The 16,855-nt window shown below is 36.3% G+C and overlaps 1 protein-coding gene across 1 annotated transcript; it reads right to left on the bottom strand.

Moving 5' to 3' along the window:
• Nucleotides 1–12,150: 12,150 nt before the first annotated feature.
• LOC133745844 (heavy metal-associated isoprenylated plant protein 7-like) lies at nt 12,151–14,487 on the bottom strand. Its single transcript, XM_062174010.1, has 5 exons — nt 14,223–14,487; nt 13,798–14,077; nt 13,495–13,694; nt 13,292–13,382; nt 12,151–12,803 (listed from the first exon to the last, which is right to left on the bottom strand). The coding sequence occupies exons 1-5, from the start codon at nt 14,229–14,231 to the stop codon at nt 12,334–12,336; spliced, it is 1,050 nt and encodes a 349-aa protein (XP_062029994.1). The 5' UTR covers nt 14,232–14,487; the 3' UTR covers nt 12,151–12,333.
• Between the last annotated feature and the right edge of the window lie 2,368 nt (nt 14,488–16,855).

Here is a 16,855-nt window from a genome sequence, read left to right as displayed (position 1 = left end):
TCTTTCGAGCTTCCGAATTAAGATTTCAGGGTTTTGATGATCAGGGAATGCGTCTACTATCAGACCAAAAAAAAAGAATGTGTCTATTCATTATTCACATTCATCTTTATATGTTCCAAAGTCTAAACTTAGAACTTGAGCAAAGAAATAGACACAACTATAAAGGGGTTATTGGGCTAAGCATGAATTATGAGAAAGGTACATCAATGGATACGGCCCATTCGTTTTAACTTGATTTGGTCCACCTTTGATGTTTATTACAACCACCAACTAGCCAATAAGCCCAAAACACCCTGCCAAGATTTGGTATTCAAGTTCTTATGACCACTTAAAACTTGAAAGGAAAAGAGGTTCAATCGATATCGACAATAGTGAGATAAAAATCAAATAACATCTCATGTGTGACATGTTGTGTTATCCGATTATTGATCTTGATATGCAAGTTCCTACCCACTAAACCAAACACAAAACCCGATTACATGAGAATATTATAAATTTATTCACCGGAAAGTGTATCGACCAATGAGTAAAACGATATATGAGGCGTTACACCCGCCAAACGGCCGAGGAGAAAAATATATATGCCCACAGGGCAGGACCAACAGTCCACGGGAAGCATATACCCATACCCGCTAAAAGTATTATGGGCAATGTCTATACGACCATACCCGGGTAACCCGACCTACGGGATAACGGGTTATCTAACAACCGGTTTAATTATTTGACACGGTTTCTGTAATTTTTTTGTGGTCATGTTAGGTATTTGGTGCATGTCTACTCTTTTCGATTGGCAAACACAATCATTTTCTTTGGTGAAACATGGCAATACCACATGCCATCCACGCAAAACCCAAACTAGGAAAGAAAAAACAAAGGTGGATCGACAAGTAGCAAAGCCACATCTAACTTGTCGGGCAACCTAAACCTCAAAACTCCACCAAACTTTTCATGGTTCCTCAAAGGAGAACTGGAGTCTCTGTTGACAAGAATATCCACTCAAAGCTTACAATCAGTGAGTGCAGAGAAAACGAAACGTTTGAGATATATATTGCCATTTTCGTAAACCCACCCTAAGCTAAGCTAAGCTACTGTGAGTCTTTGAGACTCGAGAAGACATGTGAGCAAGAATGATTAGAGAATTACATCCCAATAATGTTCCCCATCTTCATCTTTATAATTAAGGCCACTACATAATGCAAATACAAATGACATAAACAATGATCGTATCCTACCTGATATTCTGTTTATGGAGCCCTTACCTCCATTCTTTATCTGATTCCATCATATGCAGTGTTTTAAAAATACTCACTAAACCAGGCCTCGTTCTCGAAGTGCCAGACAGTACGGTTCTAGGGTTAGCAACTAAACATATTTTAGTAACAGACACACTACTAGTTTAACACATAATTAAACCACAATTATATAAGCAGAAGTAGCCTCTCTGTGAGATGCAGCAGGCCGTTTAACCCGTTTTGATATAATAATTTGCCCATCTTATGAATCTCACATCATCACAAACTTTGTTCCCAAAACACACCCATTAATCGTAAGTTCCTAACGGATATTCTGACGCGCCGTTTCGAGCCTCTGTAAATTGACTAAAATCTAAGCTTTCTGAGTTCGAGTAATTACTTAATTAAGCACCATTGCTAATAGATCTAAAGGTTTTTACCAGTGACCTGGTGGAAAAGTTTTCACCAATTAATCATGCTGAGAACTAGGTTGAAAGAATCGTGACATCAATGGACGATGTGACATTTAAATATATGATTTTGACAAGATTCCTAAGAATGCTGACAACTACATTGTGTTGATGAGATAAAGAGAGATAAATAAATGTACGTTTCCATCCAAAATTCCAAATCGATCATATCAAAATCACATAAAGAATATATTTTACTATTACTCATGCTCATTCTACTGTGAAATCAATAAAGTAGTTGAAATCTATTAAGGGTCACTCAAAAAACTTCCACAATTTATATGCCCAAAACTTCTTTCTCAGTAGTTTAAATCCAAATAATTCTCTCTCCTGATAGAGTACTCTGTTTCTTTGGCTCTAACATCATAAATCTACAGAATAAGAATACGATGGAAACATATTTAAAGACTAGTTTATATTAAATTATTAATCATGCAGCTGCATCTGTTTCAAGTTCCCATGAGAAAACTTTACCCCCTCGATTTTTACAAATCATGAACAGACTACGCGTACGTATATAGAAGAAAACTAAGGAAACCCTCATCTATCGAATACCCTTTTCTTAACGTGAAGTGCTTGGTTTGTCTTGTTCAACGATAGATATAACACGCAATGTGCAGCGACTTCGATCTCGCATTATCAGAATATTAAATATCAACTAATTGTATATTTACGCATATGACTGACTGCAATATATTGCAGAATTATTCTTGCTAAATATTAAAAATTTATACCGACAATTTATGAAATTAGTTCATGGAGTTTATGTTAGAATATCAACTAATTATAAAATTCTTCAATCCTAAAATTTCAATACTCTAAAGTACTATCAAACTTCTGTTTCGACGATTGATCGCCAAATTATTTCTCGATCATACGTCCGTACCAATATTAGTATACATCAGATCACATGCATGCACCACAATAGACCAGACAAGCCACCAACTGGCATCGCCACGTGATTACCATCTTCATCCCCACTGCGCCCAAGTTTTACGTGTAAACAATCGATAAGGCCGCAACCGTCTTCGGCGGGAACCTATCGAGTTTTGTTACGAAACGCAATGCTTGGCTTCTCCCGCCACCTTTCACTCTTACGTGTATGAATGCATGTTTGTGTATTATACAATATCGTATATAGTTTTTCTTTTTCTTTTGTCTACTAGAAACTTTTATATTTAATTTTGTAGAAAGATTAAAAAAAAAAGTGGTACATGTAAACAAGAAAAGAAAAAGACAAAAGTACTGGAGGGGGTGTCACGTGGGTTGGGCAGTAAAATATGTAGACCCATCACGTGGACCCCGTACCCGACTCATCATGTTCCAGGTTCCCAATCCGTCCGCCCAAATAAGACAAAAGACCTTTAAGTGACGCCACGCGCTCGTATTTGGGGTAGGAAGTTGGAAAAATCAGCAGATGGAATATTCCAGCGACGTCACGGTGGGGGAATAGTCTTCCATGGGGGCTGCTTCAGCTGCTCATCCTATAGGTCTGAGCCCACTGCTCAACTGCTTTATGCTTTGGAAAAGATGCAATGGGGAATATATTTGTCAGTATACTAACGATTAAACAGACAAACTTGGCAAAGTAAAAAACCAACGCAAGCGATGAGCTTGGTTTAGATCCTTAACTAGACATAACGAAAGCAATCTACATGCACTTGTGTTTGTCAAACAATAAACAATCTCCGAGGTAATGTATAACACTAAATAAATTCAACACGATTCAAATCAATATCGAAATTAATTAAGCAACTCATCTTGTTCTGATCGATCACTTGAATTTGCAATTATATAATAGCCATTGTACTTCTCTATCTGCATGATAAAACAAATGACCTTGTTTAATTCATGATATCTATTAATTTGAGATAATTTAAGATATTGGAGAAGTATTTTTTCACATAACAGATATATAGTAAGATTTTTATTTTTTTAGAAGATATATCGATCAAGAGTGTTTTTTTAGAACAAATTTATTGCAAAGTATTTAAGGGGTCAAGCATACTTTTATCGAACTAGAATACTTTTAGGCTCCGTTTGGTTGGCAGGAATGTCAAAATAGGAAAATGATTTATTTTCTTTTCCAAACCGATATGGAATGGAATAGATTTTGCTATTTTTATATGGTTATTTGAAATTTAAATTATGAAAGTAATTTTTTATTCTTATTATAGTATTTGGTTACAAGGTAATTCGGTTAAGATCTCATTTTTTTATTTCTTTTTCTTTATTTTAAATCTCTAATTACAACCAAATGACATTTATAAATGAAAAATAAAATTAGTTCACATTCAATAGTATTATTTCCTGTCATCCAAACGCGACCGTAAATCCAAAAGACCAAAAGTCTTCATCTTTTATCAAATCATGATGGCCGCCCGTCATCCTCGTGGGGCATTTTCTAGTCCCAAATTCATAGTATCCTATGAACTATGATTCCATGAATCATGATGGTAGCATAGAAAGACGTTGCCTTCGTACCAAAGAAAGAAAGAGGTTGGCCGTTTCTTGAGTTGAAAGCCATCGTTTTGCAGTTGCAGAAATTCCCATATACCAAGAAGATACTGAGCTATCGACACGTATGTAAGTACTCACCTGTATATATACGGCGCTGCCCCCACTCCCAATCGCAATGCTCGGCGCGTCATCTAAAGACGACCGACGTAGCAAATATTAGGGATAAGAACAAGAAACTCAGATTGCGGCCTTTTCTGAAAGTACGTAGATGGTGTTCATCGCGATCGTCATTCAACTTATCAGCACAGTAAGTACGTACGTACGTGTCAGTCATTAAGATCGGCTACAGTACTCGATCATCAGCCACTGTAAAGAAAAAGAGGTTTCGCGCTCAGATATGTACATGAAAATTCGAGCTTAGCCATCAGTACCCACTAGCTTCAGCTCAGACTGCTCAGTCATAGTACACCCAGTACCGGTACCCACCACCACCACCACTAACTCACTCACTGGTCACTGTTCATTGCCTGCAGCTCAGCCCCACAAATTCACAGACACCAATTTAACCTTTTCGCTCTCACTCTCACAGTCTCACTGACGAGATCTGGTAAAAAATTTAGAAGTGATCTGGGGGAGTAAGGTGAAAATTAAAGAATCATTGCGTGCTACGGTTATGCGCGAGTGGGGCACTAGTGCTGTGTAGGTTGTCAATACTGAAAAGTAAATACTGATCGGAATCGAATATAGAAATTACACTTCCCCATGCAGAATCGTATATAATAGGGACAATTTATTATACACTCTATTTCTAAAAAAATTAATGAAAACAAACCTACCTTTCATTTCTTTTCAATCTACACCTAATTATTGTCAATTATGATAAAATATTAGACACAAATTGTCATAATTTAAATCTGACAAACATAAGTCAAATAGCAAGATTAACGTCATCTTTAAAAACTTTAATTGTAGATCTTTTTTATTTGTCCCACTATTATCGTAGTTTTCATTAATTAAATTCATCATGATTGCTAGAATTGTGAAGTTTTTCTTTTTATAATTTTCTGAATTCAAAAATTATATAGATTTAAGTGAATGTGATATTTACTTTTTGATAATTTAAACTTTCTATTTTAAAGGTAACTTTTAATACACAACCTAAAGATTTGACACGTATGTTTAGTTAACTTGACTTTCAGAAATTTTCATATCAACCTATTTATTAGAATCATTTTTCACATCGACCTTTTTCTTAGGTAAATTATCATCGCGAGTTGACCATGTTTATTAAGTTGAAAGTCTCTATATTATACCTAGCTATATAATAAGGTACCTGATCATTAGAACACTTTTTCTAGTTCATTTGATTTCAAGTATGTATCTGATATATAGGAGGTTTATTTTTTGTTTATTGTTGTATGACACGTCTGTATTAGAATCAAAATTGTTTTTTGTATCATCCTCTTTGTTACGTTTTCTACTATATTGTACCTATGATCGAAGAAGATACGCCTCTTTTTTAGCTTGAAGGTTTATGGTATTCAAGCCTCACTTACATATAACTATTTAGTAGGTAAATTTGAAATGTAGTAGTTGAGAGTGAAAAGCTATCATGGGATTAATATGACAATATACCTAAAAAGAAGAAGAAAGTAATCCAAGAACAAGATACATACCTTACAATTAGATATTTTTCGAGTATGTAGAAAGGCACTTAATGTGAGTCTAGGAGTGCAAACACAATAACAAAAGCTTTTGCCCATTTCCTGACCCCATCTCCAACCTTTTTCTTTTCTTTTAGAACATTTTTTTAGTTGTCCCTCAGAGACACAAGCGAGAAGTATCATGCCTACTTGTCCTCCACCATTTTTTCAAGCACAAAAAATATTTTCTCTCAATGTTTGAATCAAAATCTCTTTCCATCTGTTGAAACAATAATTGTTCCCATCAAGGAAAAAAAATTGAAATTCTATTGGGAAAGAAAATACCTACATATAAGGAAAACAAGAACTAAAATTTGTGTTGGAAATGAAATACTATTGTAATGAGCATATATAGAAATATATACTCAAGTCAGTAATCACAATATAAAGCAAGGATGAAATTAAGGAATTGATTATGATAAAGTCAAAACGAATTGATTTTTTAGCTTAATATTTTAAATTCAAATGGATGATACGATTAAGGAAGATACTTAATTTAACTCTCCACAATCGAAAGGGCAAATTAGATATATCAAAAAAATGAGAAAAACTATTAATTATAGACATATACATGTAAATTGAAAGAAAAATATTTATGGGTTTTTCCCAACTCCGAAAGGTGATTTTAGTTGGACCTCCATTTTTGCTATGTAGACCTCAACTTCATTATTTTTCCCTTAAACTAACAATTTTGCCCCTTTATCAATATTATAGTTGTTATTTTCTTTCTTTTTTTTTCTTTTTTTCTATCTCTTGCCTCTCCTTCTCTCTTACATCTTCTCTCTCTCATCTCCATAAGAAAATGGTGGACAACGAGTTTATGCAAAAGAATAGCTCCCAAACGTGTAGCTGCATCTTCCATCATAGAAGAGCCTTTCAACAAAGAAAATAGCGTTGGTGGCAACCACCACAATCATCACCCATCATCTTTGCAAAATCGATCAGAATATTTAGCCTTTGATCTAATTTGAACATGCTGACCAAATGAACTATTGAAGAGTGATAAAACTTATAATTTTGGATGTTTGATAATAATGGTCAAATGAATTATGTAGGATATGTGAAAATCGTAAAGCATAATTGTTGGTGCTATGCATAATGTGATGTTGAATTTTTCTTTTTCTTTTCAGGGATGCAAATGTTGAATATCGATCGAATATAGAAGATTCATTTAGTTTCTGGGTGGTGAAGACTAAAGACCTATTGAAAAAACAAAGGAAAGTAAGAAAAGAGCGATGAAGAAAGAACATAGATGAAGAAAGAATTGAGGGATATAGTTTGGATCGTGTGGTGAAAACGGAAGAACAAAAGAATTATAATGAAAAAAAAGAGAAAGATGAAAAGAAGAAAAAGGATCAGATGGATGCAAAGGGTGATGACGGGAAAAATTGCAGTGCAAGGTTAGATTCATTAAGTTGGATTTTTTTTTTATTTTTTTTTTTTGCTGTTTTTTGGAGGGCCATTATAGTAATTTAATTTTTACAAAATTTCATGGAGGTCTATATAGCAAATGTGGAGGTCTGAATAGAGCCACCCTTTTCCCAATAGAAGCTTATATTTTTGGGTTTATATCTAATTTTCTCTAATATGTCTTCGATTTCTAGTGTCTTAGCGAAATTAAGATTTATCTGGTTAACCATGCATCCATTTGTTTTCTTAGTTGAAATTATCAAAATTAGCAGCATGAAGGGGATTTTGAGAATAGGGAGGAATAATCGGAATCAAGTAAGGACGTGATCGTTCCAACAAAATTATGTTCGAAATCTTAAAGTAAGTCAATGTAGTGAACATCGGTCCGATCAAGTGTAAGCTGACATGCATACAATTCTACGTAGTATATGTATATATGTATACATGATTTATGAGATTTTACTATTGTACATGCAAAAACACATAATCCTAAAAAGAATTCTGATATGTAAGCTCTAACATTTAGTTCAAATTATGAGGTAATGATTGATAATTGGGTGGTAATTAGCGTGAGGTACCTATACATTTGCCTAATCCAAAGTATTAACTTCCCCTGACATCGATAGTTTGTGAAAAGTGTGCATGTGTCATGTGTGGTTGAGTTTGGTGTGTATTTAATTTTGCATGAACTGGTTTTCTACATAAACCTTATGAAGAACAAGAGAAACTGGGATTGAATATTATCTTGTTTGACAACTCAGGGGAAAAGAAAAAACGAAGAAAGAGACCACAATGTGCTTCCATGTTAACATTACGACAATATACTGGGAAAGGGGGACCTTATCTTTCTCAATGGAAATGGATTGGCAATTACATTGCCCTGTACACCCCCCCCCCCCCCCCCCCCCGCCGTACTGCTTCTGAGAAATGAACATATGCTTTCGACGTCCATTATGAGCAAATGAAAATGAAACATGGGACAAGGACTGAAGGACATGTCCAGCTCCTAAATCAGTATGAGCATACACAGGCACTCTCTACTTTCCATTGATGCTAGTTTCACTGATTCTATTGGCATCTCTATAGAAGCTAGCTTCAATAGTTTAGCTGGACATGCCTTGATAAAACTAGTTGATTTACCCCTACTTTTAGAAGCATAAATTGTTCACTAGAACATGTTTTCTCAATTGAAGATAATCGATTGCATATGAATATTTCTTCTTGGCATAAGATTTCTTTATTAACAGAACTAAAATTAAAAAAGTAACTAAAAACAAATGGAGAGAGGATATAAAATTAAAACTCTCGAGCATTTTTTTTATGCTCAAAGATTAATAAATATATAATCCGCAAAACATGACATACATGATATCTAACAATAAAACAAACAAACAAAACATTTAGGGTTGTTGTCCATTTACCTCATTTCTAGAGATTTTTTTTCCCACTCACCCCATTAAGTTTTCTTAATTCCCTATTACCCAAAACACTCTAAGGAAGTCTTCCCTAATACCACATAAAGTTTTTTTTTTTTTTTTTTAATACCATTTTACCCTCACACATGTGTTACTTAGAGAGAGAGAAACCATAGGAGACTTCGCAGGAGCCCCGTCGCCGGATTCCAGTTACCGGCCCCCCACCGGACTTTTCTGAAAACCTCGCCAGAGGTTTCCAAAGAGGTCGGAGATTTCATAGGTCGTCTGAAAGGTTTATTACCCCCAATAGAAGTCTATTGCCCCTTAATAGACGTCTATTGCCTCCCAATAGAGGTGCAATAAACCTCTATTGCCCCCCAATAGACGTCTATTACCCCCAATAGAACTTTTGGTAGTCATAATGAGAACTAATTTTCCTAAAATTAGACAAATAAAACTCTTATTAAAGAAAAAAATGAAGAGATTATATTAATTCAAAACGTCTGTTGCCCATCGATTTTTTTTCTTTTTTCTTTTCTTCTAGGCTTCTGCTGTCACTTTGTCAAAAATAAAAAAATTTGGGCACCCAGAAAATGTTGTGGGCATCCAATTGAGTTGCATCAATACATCAATACACACATATATGAAAAATCCCCATTGAACAATTGAAGTTAAAGTGAAATGAATCACAGAACATACGAACAATATAATTCGAGACCAATTACAGTCCTTACTGACCGTAATCAAGTTTGGTGAGCTTCTGGGCCGAAATCCGGGATATGGGCCAGGGCGGATTCTCTTTGCCGATGCTGGAAGATCTAGTGTCGGTTTTGAGAGCTGCGGCAGGGTTGGTTCATCGCAGAGGATGGTTCTGATTGCGATAGTATTCGCTCTGAATCGAATCGTTGTTTTAAAGAAACTGAAATTGATCAAGATTCCGAGTCCGATTGCGAATTGGAGTCGCCGGTTTCCAATGGTTTTGGGGTTTTCACTGCGAATCAGAGGCATGGAGTAGGCTCTAATCGTCGACGCCATTGACGACGAGCTTGTCGCCTTAGCCGCCGCGGAAGCAGCAAGGATTGTTCTGATGATCAGTCGCCGGCGAGAGAGAGAGAGAGTTTCAGACGACGAGGACCACTGGGGATCTGGGCCGTGAGAGTGAGGGAGGGAGGAAAGTGTGTTGCTCGTGACCGGAGAGAGAGAGAGAGAGGCATGGCATGGCATGGCATGGATGTAGTTTTCTTAATTAGACTCAGGGTTAAAATGTCAAGTTAGTTTAAATTGTGTTAGTGAGAATAAAAATCGTTACTAGAGCAAGTGAGTTAATTTTAGCCAATTTTAGTGCTTTGAGTCCAGGATCCAAACATTTATCTATATTATACTCAACTTAATTACGCACATAACAACTAGAGATTTTTCGTTTTCTTCATGTTCTAATTGGGATTTTCAACCCGCCCTACCTAAGAAACAATCCAAAACCCTAGCTCTAGCTCGAATGATGAAATTAGCATGTGAGGGGTCGAATCTGATGCAGAATTATCAACCAGTCGCACGAATTTTTTGAAAAGGTCGAGAGTGAGTCGACCATCCTATAATCTAATATGAATTGAAAGCTATGACATGATTAATCTGTATGTTAGTAGCAATGGTGTCCGTACAACCCTCGACAGGCTACTTTCAAAGTTTTCAACCTACACTAGTACCAAAAGAGAATTGCATGTGCTAATGTCCTTAATCACTAGTTGTTTAGTACTCCTGGAATATGATTGCTATGCATGAATCAAACTATTTGTATTATTTGGGGTCGAATATTGTATCCCACTTTAACAGGCACTCACACTCTGTATTCTGTAAGGATTCAGGACTTCTGATTAACTAGTAGAGGCAATGAGTATCTCGTGGTCAGTTTGTAAAACCACTGCGGCCTTGTGACGGGTCACCAAGATTTTTACTTACAACGGAGAACATAAAGAATCTTCAGACGAAATGATTTTCATTATTGACCTCTCATTGAAAATGATTAGGTATGAAGGAATTTCAGCAACAAATTCACTTTTACAGTTCCTAATACAACTAAGCACATGTGTCATTTCTATATTATGTTAAAATATTGTCTACTAAATTGACTCAAAAATGATACAACGAAGTAACTTAGAAAAAACCGCTAATTGGAACATGGTTTTTACCTAACTATTATTTTAGTTTTTGGATGAAAAATTTGAGGAAAGTGTGGTCTTCCAGAAGTGTCATTTTCAAGATTTAGGTGAAGTTTAGGAAACCTAGATCAAGTCATGCAAGGTAAAAAAGGGTAATTAACAACTCCTCCATAGAAAAATGGAACAGAAAGTAGATGCAAAAAAAGAAAAAATCATTATTGGAATTTGGAAACAGGACTATCATACCAAGTAAAACCACGGCTTCAGTGTGTCACAAAATCTTGCAATTAGAAACAAAAGGCACAGAAAAACACAAGTCATTGTCATATAATTTAGGAATTGGATTGCTTAATGAATCTGAAACCCACTTAGGGTTCCATTTTTAAAATTGCTTTGCAGTCATTTTGTCATTTTGGATGGCAGTTTATGGTTATGCTTATGCTGTAGATCTTGGACCTGGGATTTTCCCTTCTGAATGGAATGAATGCCCTCTGAGTATAGTTAAAGTGATAATTGTTTATTTATTATCATAACTACCAAATACAAGTTTCAGATTTGGACCACCAGCTCCATCATTGCAAACCATCCATGCCCTTGAGCAACAAGCTACTCATTATATATATATACTATTTGCTATTAATGTCAAATAATGACTATTTGTCTCAACTATTGGCATTGCCTTCCTTCCATTCCTTTCTGGCTTATTTTCATTATGGTCAATGCAGATCTGCACATTTCATAACCACTGTAAGTGCTGAAACTGGAAACTCCAGGTCAATCTCCCATTCATTTCCACCAGTTTTCAATTCTCACACAAAGGCTACACAACTCACCTATCCACTTGTTTAAACTTTAAACAGTGGTTGAGAAGACTTGTCCAAGATTCCTAAATTTCACTAACTTTTACTTGGGCATTGAATAGTTTTAGCCTAATCATGCAATATTGAAAATTGTTTTGAAAAATGCACTGTGACACTAATGCATCAGATCCCATACGAACCACCAACTTAAAACTTGTTCGATAAGTAGTAATAGTACTAGCTAGAACAAATAACCTAGTTATACTTGATAATTGTAGAATGATCAACTCTTAAAAGGTCATCATGAAATTTTGAATAACGAAGTTAAACTTGTTTGAACAAGAGTACTGATGTTACCCGCTGTTAGTATATGTGAATAATTTGACTTGGGGTAGAAGGCACAGGTTTTATATGTACATGCCATAATACTCTATATTTATTTGTTTTTTTTTTTATATTTATATATAACAAGTTAACTAAAACAGAAAATACAGAGCAGCAGACTCACAAAATTCCACAGCTTATCTCTGTAGACAGAGCATTAGTTCATAACAAAGAAAAACTACTCACAGTAACAGCAGGGGACATGTAGTAGAATAGGATAGGGTAGTAGGGTAGCAAATCCAGCACCCAAATATTCAACAGTTGCCCCCCAGTTCCCACTCTACCCTTGACATCGTTCATATTTTACATAACAGAACATGCATTGGGGTTCTCATCACTGAAGATCTGTGGAGGGTAGGCGTACTCCATGGGAAACCTTGGTGGATAGTAATTGTACTCGTTCTTCATGAACTCAACAACCTTGGTCTCTTCTGTAACTGCCCCGCCATCCGGTGTAGCAGCAGCTGCGGCACCGCCTTCATTGCCGTCACCTTTCTTTTCTTTGTTCTCTTCTGCTGGTGCGGCCTCACCTCCACCAGCACCATTGTCACCACCACTCTTCTTGTCCTTGTCACCTTCTTCACCACCTTTCTTCTCGTCTTTACTTCCCTCTTTGGCTTCTTCTTTGTCAGCCTTCTTTTCCGGTTCTTGCTTCACTATCTCTGCGTGCTTGCCGGTCCTTTTGTTCACGTACTCAACTAGCTTGGCCGGATCAAACACACCCTTTACTGTCACCTGTGATCCCTTTAGATCTGGTTCTGCTGATTCCACTCCTAAAAGAAAAAAGACAAAAAAAATAATTAGATTTTGATGGACCCAGAAAAGCTTACGGATCTTAATTAAAGCTGGATAGGTGGGATTTGGTCTTGAAAGGACTTGAATTGACTTAAATTGGACCTGATTTATTGAAATCAAAAGGAATTTAATATTTAATGTAAGAGGAAGAATGTATTGACAATTTGACATTGAAAGATTGGTCCTTGGTGAGAGAATAAACTCTTTTTTAAGATTGAGATTCAGAAAAGAAAGTGGTGTTAATTTTAATTTCTATCTTTTGGGGGTTACAGATGGATTTGCAGTAACCCAACCAATAAAAGTGCAGGACCGTTAATTGCCAACACATTGTTATCAAAGCTCATAATTTTTATTTTGCAGAAATTGCATGAACAGAAATGACAAAAGGCATCAAAGAAATGACCCCTTTTTTGTTTTTGGATTTTTTCCTTGGAAAAGAAAAAAGAGAATGAGGTTGTACACATACCTTTCATCCTCTGTATGCGTTTCTTGATTTCTTGTGCACAAGCCTCGCAATGCATGTGAACCTTGAGCACCACAGTGATGACCTGAGGAGGCTGCAAGACAACAAGAATAATTGAATCCCAAAATCAATCAATTAAAAACAAGAGAATAAGAAGAAGATTTTGAACTTGGTAAATGAACAGTAAAAATAAAAAAGTTACTGACCTCTTCTTTCTTCTCCTCTGGCTTGGGTTTCTCTTCAGGCTTCTTCTCCTCCTCAGCTGGTGGTTTTAGGATTGGGGAGAGAAGCTCAACTTGTCTGTGACTCTTCCTCTGGACTCTCTCGAAAACCTTGTTAGGATCAGCCTTCTCGCCCTTGACAACCACCTTGTGACTCTTGCAATCAGTGCTCACATCTTCCACCCCTGAAAAACCAAACACCATCAATCAATTCTCACAGAGGCATTAAAACCGACACAAACATGGCAAATCTGAAAGAAATTTGAGGGGAAAAAAAAAAGTACAGACCTTGAAAACCTTTGAGACACCTCTTGACCTTTCTAGCACAACCTTCACAATGCATATAGACTCTGAGCACAATTTCTTGAGGTGGTGGCGGCGGTGGTGGAGGAGCATCACCCACTTTGGCCTCTTTGCCATCTTTACCCTCCCCAGCTTTCTTCTCTTCCTTTTTCTCCTCAGCTGGTTTCTCTTCCTTCTTCTCCTCAGCTTTCTTTTCCTCTTCAGGCTTTTTCACCTCCTCAGGCTTCTTCTCCTCCATTTTCTTCTCCTCAGGCTTTTTCCCCTCCTGAACAAACACAAACCCAACTCTCCCAATAAACAATGATGTAAACTAAAAACAAGCTTATAAGTTCTGAAGTGAGGAAACAAATATTAGAAAAACAAACTGTAGGACTCCATTTCAAAAAAAAAAAAAAAAAAAACTGTAGGACCTCCCCCATTGGTAGTAGTTCAGCTTGTGTAAAGATTCAATTTTTAAGGCCCCCTCTCTTTCTTGGGTGGTGGAGATCAGCCTTTCTTTCTTTCTCTGTATTTGTGCTTAAATGTGTGCAGGTAGAGACTAGAGAGAGAGATAGAGAGAGAGAGAGAGAGAGAGAGAGAGAGAGAGGAAAGAGAGCTCTGTTTCTTTTGGGTGTAAAAATGGCTTCGGTTTCTACCTCTACTGCTATACGAAACTCGGGCTCTCTCTATCTGAGCAGGACCATCAGATCTTGAACCCACTAGTTCCTTCTATTTCAATATCATCATCATCATGACGTGGCATTTCTACGGGGCCACGTGCAGCGGAGGACGGGTCGGCCTCGGAGGAAGAATGGTGCTCGGAGGTTACATGCATAGTTTTTGGCACTTTTTCTGTGGGGCATTTTTGGAATTTTCTTCAACTTGTTGAGCTGTTTCATGCGTTGGACCTGGAATTGACTTACCAACATACTCTGAGGATTTTTACCGGGGTGAATTCCTAGGTTTACAGCTCATTTTAGGTTTGTGGATTGACTCGTTCGTATTAAAAAAACGTCTGAATTTACAGCTCATTGATTGACTATATGTTGAGAAAACGTCTAAATAGATTCTTTATATTCGTAATTTCTAAATTATCCTATTGTTAAATTCAACCGATAACCTTCTCAAAAAAAAAAAAAAACAATTCAACCTATAAGAAAGACACTGGTCATGCAGTATGAACTCATTGTTTTTTTTTTTTAAAGGCTAAACTCATTGTTTGCTTTACTTTATTGCGCATTTTTTAAAGTTGGACTCAAGAATAACCTAAAAAAGTAAAAATAGGTCATGAATAGGTGGTGAATGCGTAATGATCCTTAATAACTCGTTATGATCGAAGTTATTATTTTTGTGTATAGAAAAATTAGTGTTATTTTTTATGAATACTCTAAAATATTCAACTATTCAAGGACTTCTTGTTTTGATACAATGTTGTGCTGGGTGGGTTAAAAATTAGATATTAAGAACAGGTCGTACTAATTTTCATATTAAAAGAATTTTCCTTTTCACGATTTCCTTGTTAAAGCTACTTGAACTCAAACAGTAGGCTGTAAAACCAGAGTTTCAAAGTTGGATTATCCTTAACGGCTAGTATTTAAATTTTGGATGTATATGCAACTATGCTAATTAAGCTAGCTATTATTTTGTTAGTTGAATTGGTCAGACTGAGATAAACTACAAAACTAAAACCTAATTTGAAAAGTAACTACAAAATTACAGCACTGTAATGATTCAACCTGCAGGTCGACACAGGTAGGCCACAAATGAAAAATGATTTGCACAACACAGGAGCCCAGAAGCAAGAACACGTGAGTTACTGTATTGGCCATGAATGGAAAATGGTAGGGTGGTAAGTCAGAGCCTCTTAAATTTTGCACTTGTATTTTCCATCTGTTGGCTTTCCTGAGTTGGGATCGATGAATATAAATGTGAAAACTTGCTGTAAAATATGTATGTAAAGCGTGATTGCAGTTTCTGTAAAACTGGATGTATTAAATTGGTCTGAGAGGTGATAGGTCTTGCTGAGATATGCCATATTTATTGTGGATTCAACAAATTTCAGACGTTTCGATTGTGGATCATAAATGTTACAGAACCCAGAATTTGCAGAAAACCTATGGAGACAATGCATATGGGGGTTTGTCATATCAATCATACCAATTAAGGATCGGCTATAATAGGGTTAGCATGTGCTTTCACTAGGCTATCGCAATTGTAATCATAACACGAATGATCGATCCAATCACATGATATTTCATGTCTAAATAATACAGGGAATTGCGTATTAAAAGGACTCGGTGTTATTTTTGGAATAAATTTTCAAAGCAATTGGAATTGAAGAAATAAATGGAAAAAGAAAGAGGATGATATGGATGAGCAAAATTAATGGGAAGAACGACTATCGTGCATGTTGTCATGTTGGTGGTGGTTCTAAACTTCATTTCGAGAGGAAAAAAAATTAATTAACTTCATGCGATGAAATTAACTTCTTTGTTACGTCAATCTGTATATTTTAGGTTCTAAGATCAATATCATATTTGCACAACCATCAAACAAAACGAAAAATTGTTTGAACCAAATGACTTATAGACAAACGGCCAAATTTGGTGTTTTCAATAAAATATGGAATTCAGTGTGATAGTAGTTAAATGGTTGACTTATCCCGGTCCGCTGGCAATGTCCACCGTATGGTACGGTTGGCTAAAAGTGAATACTGATGGATCATTCAAGGGACCTCAGGCAGCTGGTTTTGGAGGAGTGTTCAGGGATAGTGATGGTCTATTTCAGGGAGCCTTTTCACACAGGATTTCTGCTCAAAGTGCAATAGAGACTGAAATTCTTGCAGTTATAGAAGCTCTTAATGTAGCCAAGGCATGTGGTTGGACTAATATTTGGCTTGAAACGGACTCCGCTCTTGTGGTTCAGTATTTCAAGTCTCCACACTTGGTTCCTTGGAAGCAAAAAGTAGCGTGGTTAAATTGCATGGTGTTCATCTCCTCTATACATTTTAAGTTAACTCATATCTACAGAGAAGACAATGCTTTTGCTGACAAGCTTGCGGATT

Source organism: Rosa rugosa, chromosome 4 (genome assembly GCF_958449725.1).
Source record: "Rosa rugosa chromosome 4, drRosRugo1.1, whole genome shotgun sequence".
Taxonomy (NCBI): Eukaryota; Viridiplantae; Streptophyta; class Magnoliopsida; order Rosales; family Rosaceae; genus Rosa; species Rosa rugosa.
This window is presented reverse-complemented; position numbering and strand designations above follow the sequence as displayed.